Source organism: Lipotes vexillifer, unplaced genomic scaffold, assembly GCF_000442215.2.
Source record: "Lipotes vexillifer unplaced genomic scaffold, Lipotes_vexillifer_v1.1 scaffold1639, whole genome shotgun sequence".
NCBI classification, from domain to species: Eukaryota; Metazoa; Chordata; class Mammalia; order Artiodactyla; family Lipotidae; genus Lipotes; species Lipotes vexillifer.
In genome coordinates, this window is record NW_006782296.1 from 614,564 (window position 1) to 624,648 (window position 10,085).

Sequence of the window (10,085 nt, forward strand, 5' to 3'; positions counted from 1 at the left end):
AAGAGTAGGTACTCCAAGGAGCAAGCAGATATACTTCCTACCTTTCTAAGAAACTGCCGAGGGAGAACACAGGACAAGAGGGGAGATTGCGATATGGATTGTGAGAGCCATTTTGGAATCTTGTCCGAATCAGTTCCATGCAGGTAGTGTTTTTGCATTTGTGAGCCTACAGTGACCCAGGGGGGTGGTGCTTCTGGTGTCTGTTCTGCTTTGCTGCCAGAAGAATTTCGGAGGAGGCAGACACGATGTCCACTGCATAGTGTCTGTTGATGGCCCCTACTGAGCTGTCCCTTTGGGTTGGTCTGACTTTGCTTTTGATAAATTAATTTTCTTTGGCTCTTGACATCTGGACCTAGATCCATGACCATGAATGAGACTGAGTTCAAATGACACAATCTGGCAAGAGTGGCTGCGCTATGCCTCCAAAGGGGCCCCAAATAAAATATTCCGGGCTTTTTTGGTTTCTCTGAAGCCACCTTAGAGGCACCTCAGGGGGGGGGCATAGTTGCTTTACCAATAGATAAAAATCCTAGAGAAACTCAGGGCTCACAGAAGCAAATGTTTTCCCCACCTGCCAAAAAAGCAACGAACAGTAACAGCAGCAGCAGCAGCAACAAAGCTGTGAGGTTTTCCTGATGATCCACGTGCTTATGGCGGGGGGGTTGGAATGTGAGAGAGGAAGGGCGTGGAACCTGGAAGCCAGCGTTTCAGGTTAGAGGCAAGGGGTAAGTCCTTAGCTGTAGACTGGGGGTCCAGAGTTCGGAAGGTTTGTGTCTCTACAGGACACTGAACTCCATTTTCTTTCAGGGCTGGGTCAGTTAGAGCCTAAACAAACAGGAAACCTGGCTGCGACCCCTCATGCCATGCTGATGCTATCCCCCTTTGTTCCTGCAGTGTGGACCCAGTCAGCAGCCAGGCCATGGAGCTCTCTGATGTCACCCTTATTGAGGGTGTGGGTAATGAGGTGACTGTGGTGGCAGGTGTGGCGGTGCTGATTCTAGCCTTGGTCCTAGCTTGGCTCTCTACCTACGTAGCCGACAGCGGTAGCAACCAGCTCCTGGGCACTATTGTGTCAGCTGGCGACACATCCGTCCTCCACCTGGGGCATGTGGACCATCTGGTGGCAGGCCAAGTCACCCCAGAGCCAACCGAACTCCCACATCCATCAGAGGGTAATGATGAGAAGGCTGAAGAGGCTGGCGAAGGTGGGGGAGACTCCACAGGGGAACCCGGAGCTGGGGGTGGTATTGAGCCCAGCCTTGAGCACCTGCTTGACATCCAAGGCCTGCCCAAAAGACAAGCAGGCCTGGGGAGCAGCGGTCCAGAGGTGCCCCAGAGATCTGAGGATAGCACCTGCCTCATCAATGTGCGGCTCAAATTCCTCAATGACACCGAGGAGCTGGCTGTGGCCAGGCCAGAGGATACTGTGGGTGCTCTGAAGAGGTAAGTGGGCTGGGAAGTGGGAGGCTGCTTGTACCCCACGCCCCCAGCCCTTGGTCTTCTTGGAGGAGGCTGATACAGACGTGGGAGCAGCAGGGAAGCGTCAGGTGCGGCCCTTACAGGGCGGGTGGGGGAATACTTCCTTAGAAAGCCACCCTGCAATCCCCCACCCACCCCCCACCCCCCGTGCCTTGCTTTGTTGGTCCAGGCCTTTCGGCCTTCTCATTCCTTGCCCTCTGTCTGTCCTTCTGTCTCTCTCATCCTTACAGTAAATACTTCCCTGGACAAGAAACCCAGATGAAACTGATCTACCAGGGCCGCCTGCTGCAGGACCCAGGCCGCACACTGCGTTCCCTGAACATTACCGACAACTGTGTGATTCACTGTCACCACTCACCCCTTGGGTCAGCTGTTTCAGGCCCCTCGGCCTCCCTGGCCCCCTCTTCAGCCACTGAGCCGCCCAGCCTCGGCGTCAGTGTGGGCAGCCTCATGGTGCCTGTGTTTGTGGTGCTGTTGGGTGTGGTCTGGTACTTCCGTATCAATTACCGTCAATTCTTCACAGCACCTGCCACTGTCTCCCTGGTGGGGGTCACTGTCTTCTTCAGCTTCCTAGTATTTGGGATGTATGGACGATAAGGACCGTAGGGAGAAAATGAAAGGCGTGGTCTTCCTCCTTTATGGCCTCCCCCCTTTCCTGGCCAGAGCTGGGCCCAAGGGCCTGGGAGGGAAGGGTGGAAAGGATGTGGTGGGTCCCCCTCCATAGGACCCAGGAGGCAGGCACGGGGCCTCCCCTTCACGTCCACGAGGGTACAGACAGCCCCTCTGTGCAAGCACAACTCAGGTAGAAGTGAGAATGTCATCTTCCTTCGCTTTTAAGGTCCTGAAGTTCAGAGGTGAGCTGGTGTTCCAGCTCAGTGGGGAGCCTGGGCTCTGAGGATTCCCTCCCAGCCGTGGCCCTAGCCCTTTCCATTATCCTGCATGTCTGCTCCTCAGCCCCCAGGGCTGCCTGTCAGGGCAGTTCAGCATGGCCCCAGCATACTTCTATAGGGAGCCTGGAGTATCTTTCGGTTCCCTAGTGGAATATCCATCTTTTGAGACTGAAATCACATGGGCAGGAGTGAAGTTTGTGTCAGCCTTCCCTGTAGGCACCTGGCCACCTCCACCTTCTCCCTCCACCCCGTAGCAGGAATAGGGTGTTCTCTGTGTTCTGGATGGTTTCCAGTGTTCTTTTTCTTTTCAAAGCACTTTGCTTATATTCTCTTTTTAAAAAAATAGTCCCTCATAGAGCTCAGTCAGGAAGGGGATTGGGGCACAAAGCCAAGCCCCCAGCATTGGGAGAGGCCGGGCCACAGCTGCTGCTACCCTAGGCCTAAGGCTGTAAGCAAGAGGCAGCTCTGGCCCTCAGCCAGTGTCCTACTCTGCCCAGCTCCAAGGACGAGCTCTGGGTATGGAGCACTGGGCCCCAGGCCCTTGCCTCTGGGGCTCTTGGATGGAGGGCCGTACCTGTGACTGAATAAAGTTCCATTTTGTGGCCGTGGAGTCTCCTGTGACATTTAAGAGAATGCTGTTGCTCTGCCCCCAGCAACACAGGAATGAGGGTGGGTAGGCCGGGCTACCAACGGGAGATGCAGTTTATTTACACCAGCAGCCATGGGGGCAGGGGGAATACACAGCGTTTACAAAGTTAGCTACCTGTACAGGATGGATTACATATGCAAAAATAAAAATCTCAAGACCACAGGACAGCGTGAGCCCCACCCCCCTCCCCCAATGACCCCAGCATGCGGTAATGCCAGGCGGGTGGCCCCTGGGCATGCGGGGGGGAGTGATGCATGGAAGGAAAAGCCACCGGCCATGGAAATTAGTACAGAACCCCCCCACACACACTCAGACACATGATAGAATACAGGGTGGACGACACCTAGCCGGGGTGGGAAGGATGGGAATTGAAACCCACACAGCCTGCTGTTAGAGGGAAGGGAGTGGGGAGCTCCTAGCCCCTGTTCAACTACATGGTAGGGGGCTCACTCTCCCCGGAAGGAAAGGGTTTGCTCCCTCAGGGTCTCTGCTGGACCAAGCCCATCTCTTACCCAGCCCGGGCAGGGGCTGTGCCCTGAGGGCGGGGCCAGGGAGCAACGGGGAAGTGGATGTGGACAAACCAGTTCCCAAACTACTTCCCACTTCCCCCTCCTCCAACCAGGAGGGTGGGGGGAGAGGCCAGGGTCAAAGGGCGACTTAGGGCCTGAGCTGCAGCCGCCTCTCAGAAGGAAGAGTGGCCCGTGGCCTTCCTCCCTTCACCTTCAACCTACTCCCAAGTCTTCATTTGGGAGCAGGCTGGAGGCTGGCTGAGATCCTCCTTTCCCTCTGGCTTCCCTTAGAGGGAGAAGGCTGTGGAAGAGCGAGAACAGAGGAGCCCAGGCCCCAGGATTTATTCTAACTCCTGCCAAAATTGGGCTTTTTAAAAAATAATCAACAATTCTTGGGTTAAAAACCAGTTTGTAACCAGGCGTCAGCCACAATCAGAGCCACCCCAGGGGGAGATTGGGGTTCCAGACAGGGTACTACAGCCCTATCTCTTGTTCCCTTAACCCTCTAGGGTCCCTAACCCAAATCAGTCCAACCAGTCCTGGGTACTAGCTACCCAAATGTGGGATGGCTCCTCCTGGGAGGAGGACAGGGGACACGTCCTGCAAGTGCCAGAGAACATGGCTCAGGGTCAACTCCATCCCTGTGTCAGTCAGCTCTGCTCCCCGCCCAGACTGCAGGCCTCCAGCTCGGCTCCTGAGAACCATGGTGCCCGCGTGCAGGTGGGGCGATACATCTCTTCTGGATGTAGACCAGGCAGGTGGGCACACTGGCACCACAGTCCCACAGAGGGGCACTGTCTAGGCATGGCACCCCTTCCCCCTCCGCTGACAGCCCAGAACACAGAGACCACCCTCTCTTCCTGCCCCACTCCTAGCAAAGGGGGAGAAGTAAAAGATCAGGATTTTCCTCAGAGCCCCAAACCACAAGTACAGAATAAATAACTTAAAAGCGGCTAAGGAAGGGGAAACAGGGCAGGCTTCAGAGGCAGGAGCATCGAGAGAGGAACTGGAGCTGGTCAAGGTTAAAGAGGGGGTGGCAAGCAGCAGTTGGGAACTTGGGCTGCCCTGGTAGGGCAGTGGGGCAGGGTAGGCAGGAGGAACATGGGGCCACCCCAGGAGGGTGAGGCTGGGCCCCTTCCTGGGGCAGGGAATGAGGTAAGAAAACATTTCAAATAAAGCAGCACCGTTCCCTCTCACCTTGGGGCCCCACTCCTCGCCAGCCCTGGGTCAGGGAGGAGAGGTAGGGGGGAGTCATTTTGATACACAGCTCCCTCTTCCTACCCTCCCGCTGCCCTCGAAGCTGCAGAGGCTGGAGGCCCTTTCCTGGCACCCAACAACGAAAGGACAGCTCCTGCTGCCAAGGAGGCCCATGGGGACTGAGGGGAAAGGGCTGCCCCTGTGAGGGGCAGGGAAGGCGGCGGCAGTTCTGGACGCCTACCTCAGCAGACAGCTCGCCGTGCCTGCCTACCCCCGGGATGGGGGCGTTTGATAGGCTTCTTCTGCACACAGACAGGACACGCCCAGCCCTGCTCCTCAGCTGCAAGCACCGGACCCATTCACATTGCTGAGGGCAGCTGGGGGAGGCCCCCTCCAGGCTCAGCTTCCAACCCACCGCCTCCCGGGTAGCCACGATGCTCCTCGGCAGGGCTTAGTCCAGTTCCTGGGGTGGGGGGCGGCAGTGCCCTGGCACAGTGCCCAGGTCAGGCCCCTGGCCTAGCTGGACATCCAGTAACTCACAGAATAAATAGGAAAACCGCCTCCCCACCGAACTTATGTCCAAGGCATAATATGTCCAGGTCTGAGTCCTGCACGCCGAGGGCTCGTGCTCCATCGCAGAAGACCCTGACACCCCCCAGGGGTGCATAATTGGATCCTCTGCCTGCCTGGCCCACCAAACTTCCCAAGCCCAAACCCCCAGCAGCCGTCCATTTGCCAGGCTATGCCACCTGGGTGGGGGTCGGGAGGGAGGGCTCTGCTCAGCCAAAGGCTATCCCTTGCACCCAAGTCAGTTGATGTCATCGTAGATGCTGGGCGTCGGGGGTGCCGGAGGCTTTGGCTTTTTCTTCTTGTTGGAGCCCAGGCCAGAGGCAGTCCCTACCAGGCTCAGATGGGATTTCTTTTTCTTGGTTTTCCGTGACTCGGAGCTGTTGGTACCTGAAGAGAAGGAGGCGCGAGGGTTGAGGGGAGGGTCGTGGCAGGGGAACTCAAGGTGCTCCCCGTCCTTGGCTTCGGGCAGAGAGCCCCTGGGGCCCAGCTGTATCACCTACCTAGACCCCATCCCTGATTCTCACTCGTCTTGGAGGAACCTGAATCAGAGGGTGAGAGATCGGAGGAGCCATCCCACTGAAGCCGGCTGATGAGGGCCTGGCTGTCAGTCATGTCAAAGCTGTCATTATCCAGGGAACTCTCGACCTCTGGAAGGACGCTGGAAAGGGAAGAGGCCAGAGAAGGGCTTCAGGGATACCAATCGTCATCCTTAACCTCCACAACCCACCACCTTTCCTGGAGGGTCACTCACGCTGAGGGTCCAAGGAAATAAATCCGCACGGCTCGCCGCTGCTCGTCCGTGTGCTGGGGGCAGCGCAGGGACCTGGTGGGGAGAGAATTATCAGACCCTGACAAGGCAGGAAGGGTCTGAGGAATACAGGTGAAGCCCCTCCCCTCAGCAGAGGTGGGAGGGATGGACACAGGCAGGGAAGGGATGAACGGAGAGCCCCCAGTTTGTGGCCTAAGGCCTGACCATTAGAAGAGGGGAGGGGAAGGGTGGGAGTCCAACTGCTCAAGTCCAGGGGTACTCCCGACCCGTGCCCAGGGTGAGTGTGCAGGAGGGCCCCCTGGCCCTGTTCCTAGGTTCTGAGCTCACCTTGTGCACATCTTCTTGGTGTGTTCAGAAATCACCCCACATTGCTGGAAGAGGAATATAAGCTGAAAGGAGGGATGGAGGAAAGCCTACTCTAGACACTAGACATTCTCTTCTGTACAAATGCTAGACTGTAAGCAGAAATGGCCCCACGGTGTCCACGGCAGACGGCTCCAGACCACCAATGGCCAGGAAACCTAATTCCAGAGAGAGACCTAGGTGCCCTCACTGCTATGTCAGCAGCCTCTTTCAGGGCCTCAACCACTGCCTGTGGCTCAGCTCGCTCCCGAGGGCCTCCCCTTCCCTGGTCCCTCACCGTGGTGAGCAGGCTACGCAGCTCCTCCGGCCCCAGGGTCTCGTAGCTGATCCCAGTTGAGTTGTTATACTGGGCAAGAACCAGAGGTACAGGTTAGAGAAGGGGCAGCCAAAGAAGGGAGGCTGGGGGGGGGGGTGTTGGTGCAGAATCAGTCCCTCTCATCCCTTCCTAAGTGAGGCCTTAAGACTGCCCAGCAGTTTTCCAACTATCCCTTCCATCCCACCTGCACAGGGGTAAGGGGTTGGGACCTACAGAGAACAAACATATGCAAGACCTAAATACCCCATCTAGTGCTTCTGGCTGTCAGCATTCTGATCCCCACTTGTCCAATCCCACGCAACTCACAACAAGGACAATGAGAGGGAACCTACAAGGGGCAGCCCCTACTCACCTTAAAAGGATCCGAATTGCTAAGTTCCCCTGAAGAAGAAAAAAGAAGGGGAAGGGTGTTTGATGCAGAGGTACAGACAGAGAACCCTGAAAATAACCAGAGAGGAAGTGGGGGTGACAGAAGGATCACAGGCCCTCCCTCGATACCCCGGCCCGCACCCCGCGCCCCCCTCTGCCCTCCAGCAATGAGTCCCAGAGGACACAGCTAGAATCACTCCCGTTGTTCCAGCCCCACTTACCATTTTTGTGTTTTAAAGACTTGGATCTTCGAGGGGAATTGGGGTTCTGGAATGGGAGATACCATAGCTTTGGGGAAAGGGTAACGATAAGGGGGAGCCGAGAACCCAGGGAAGGAAAAAAGATTTGACAAAGAAACATCCTCAAATTCCTGCTCTTCCCCATCAGTAAGAGGCCCGTCTACCCATATTCCCTCCTCCCACCTTCCCCCAAGGCCTCTGCTGCCCTCCTGCCCACCAGACACCCTCATCCCAGAACCCAGAGAGGTACCCAACGACCTCAGACTTGAGTCAAGACACCCGAGGACTCCCTACCCAAAGGGGAGGGTATGTGTCCTTCGCCCAAATCTCCCTCATGCTTGCCCCAGCTCTCACCTTGTCTGATTTCCTCTTCTTGGCTGTGTAGGACAAAAGGATAAAAGGTAGGGTCACTTTAAGTTCCCAATCTAAGGGCACCTAAAGGAAAGTACAAAGCTACACTCTCCCCCCTCATTCAGGATAACAACTTGTGACCGTTACATACCCAATTCCTGCGAGCCCGCCTCACCCCAATGGCCCCCAAATTCCCCAGATCCCCAAACACCTTTCTTCTCTGAGCCATAGGACCAGTCGTTGTCATTGATGTCATCGTTATCCTCTTGGTCACTCTCAGACTTGTTCATGTTGTTGCTATTGGCAATCCTGCCAAGGGTAGGGAAGAGGAAGGGTCAAGGCTGCCACCTCTCTGCCCCCGACTTCACAGGTATAGTGGAGCATCTGGGGCCAAGCATGACCCACCCTCTGTGCCCTACAAATGCCCCTGGAGGGCTACACCATGGGACGGGCTGCAAAAGATGAGCCGTTCTGGTTCTAGCAGGGGGAGAAGCCCTCACCGGCGGTTGGCGATTCGACTGCTGTTCCGACCCATTCCCAGGCACTTCTCCAGATGGGGAGCAAAACGGGAGGCGGCAATGCTGCGGCTGCAATTGGGGCAAACACACTCCTTGCTCTTCCACTGGTTGAAAACCTGTCCAAAGATGTCCAACCCCGGCTGGTCCACGATCTCTGGGGACAGGAGAGGCGTGTCGATCAGGGCGGGCAGGGGACCCTCACCTCTCGTTCCCACCCATGGCCCCATGGCCTCTTCAAAGCCCCTGCCTAAGCTCACAGGAGCTCCACGTTCTACTTGTGGTGCAGCTGCCAGAGAAGGACCCTCCAAGCACTCCCAGGACAGGGCTAGACTGCTCTCCTTCAACCCTGAAGCTCACCAAAATCCTTCATGCTATCAGGGTCCGTGTCGTCCAGGAAGAAATAGCCACACTTGACAGCCCGGTGTACCTCAAAGCAGAATCCCAAACAAGAATCCTCGACCAGGTCCGCGTATATCTCCTGAGCGATGGCCTGGGCCCAGGGGAGAACATCCAGGGTCACAAGAGTCATAGTCCCATGGACTGAGAGCAACTCTCACCAACCAAATCTCCTGCCAATTCGCCCTCGTCAAAAATAATGCTTTCTTTGCCATTTTCCCCATCTTGACTTCGAGTTCTTTCTTCTTCTGGATCCTCGGGCCTTCTTAGCTGGCTATTCCCTTTAAGGAACAAGGCTGACTACCCAAATTCCTCTCTGGTGCGGATGCCAGATAAAGTGACGAAGAAACATCAAGAGAAAGAACTGGAGGCACACGTGGGGGAGCCCTCACCTCTAGTTTGCTGTTATCCAGGCCAGACAAAGACATTTCCTCCATTTTCATTTGTAAACTCTTGTGGAGACGGCGCTCTGACTGCTCATAGCACAGCGGGCGGCAACACGGCTGCACACATGGGGGTGGGGGTGTTGGTGTGAGTCCAAGACACCTCTGATGACTGCCACCGCCCCTCCGCACCTCGCTGCCCAGAGCTCAATGGTGGCATCGGGATCTACCTCTCCCTAAAGCCTAGGCTCACTTAGTCTGGATGGTCCTTCAGGGCCTGAAACCCCAGGGCAGCCTAGTCCTTCCCAAGCCTGAACTCAGGCCCTGGACTCTACTGCCAATCAGAGTCTGGATCTACAGGAGACAGCAGCTTCCCCCCAGGTCCCCAAAACTCAAACCCCTCTTCGATACCCATGGTGCAATGCAGCAGGGGGAGGAGAAGGAACTCTAAGGCCTCAAAGCAAACCCACAGGGTGTGGCAAAGAACTGCACAGACTCCTAAATACACTCCGCTCCCTTTGCTAGGCTCTCCTCAGAGCCACCTCTGCTTTCAGCCAGGATGTCCACTTGGGGGGGTACTACTACCAGAAGTAGGAATGGCCCTAGGACCCTACAACCTTCACCCCACTCTATCTTCCCTTGCAATAAGCCTGCCACTACAGAAGGGGAGCAGAGCCCACAGAAACCTAGAGCTAGAGGGGCATTTCTAGCCACCATGAGCAAGAGGAGGTAGAGTCCGGTGGGATGGCAGGCCAAGACTGGGCACTCCCCTTACCTGTTCTTCTTTTAGATAACCACCCTCCCTCCCTCAGGACCAGCCCGGAAGTCTCTCCAAGAGCCCCAAAGTCCAGGAATCCCCACCAAAGGATTCAGAAACAGCGCCCACAGTCCGGGGCCCCTCTGAACGGTGGGTACGAGTTTAAGGAGCTGCCGGCCTAGAGTGGGGTGGGGACTGACAAATGAGCCGGGGGCACTGGGGAGGGTAGGAGGCCGGGCCTCGGCTCTTCCCCCGTCCCTGCGGCACTGCTGCTGCATCATACCAACTGGGGGGAGGAGAGCCGAGCCGCCGGAGGCCGGCGCCGGTCCG

At 56.6% G+C, this 10,085-nt stretch overlaps 2 protein-coding genes across 5 annotated transcripts in view; one reads left to right on the top strand and one right to left on the bottom strand.

The window, feature by feature from the left end:
- TMUB2 (transmembrane and ubiquitin like domain containing 2) overlaps positions 1-2,977 on the top strand; it is a 4,806-nt gene extending 1,829 nt beyond the window's left edge. The window contains exons 2-3 of one of the 3 annotated variants that reach the window (XM_007455099.1): positions 895-1,443; positions 1,710-2,977. In XM_007455099.1, the coding sequence (XP_007455161.1) occupies positions 920-1,443; positions 1,710-2,076 (891 nt within the window). In that variant the 5' untranslated portion in view covers positions 895-919 and the 3' untranslated portion in view covers positions 2,077-2,977. The remainder of the gene's footprint in view (positions 1-894; positions 1,444-1,709) is intronic. The other 2 variants (XM_007455100.1, XM_007455098.1) reach the window with 2 other exon arrangements.
- Positions 2,978-3,053: 76 nt separating this feature from the next.
- ATXN7L3 (ataxin 7 like 3) lies at positions 3,054-9,143 on the bottom strand. 2 transcript variants are annotated; one of them, XM_007455102.1, is made up of 12 exons: positions 9,008-9,143; positions 8,577-8,709; positions 8,202-8,373; positions 7,913-8,010; positions 7,705-7,727; positions 7,333-7,378; positions 7,095-7,123; positions 6,704-6,772; positions 6,391-6,434; positions 6,046-6,117; positions 5,795-5,952; positions 3,054-5,681 (listed from the first exon to the last, which is right to left on the bottom strand). In XM_007455102.1, exons 1-12 carry the CDS (start codon positions 9,056-9,058, stop codon positions 5,533-5,535), a joined length of 1,044 nt encoding a protein of 347 aa, XP_007455164.1. In that variant the 5' UTR covers positions 9,059-9,143; the 3' UTR covers positions 3,054-5,532. The 2 variants fall into 2 exon arrangements, with proteins under 2 accessions (XP_007455164.1, XP_007455163.1); XM_007455101.1 differs by having other exon boundaries at positions 7,333-7,399.
- Positions 9,144-10,085: the final 942 nt, after the last annotated feature.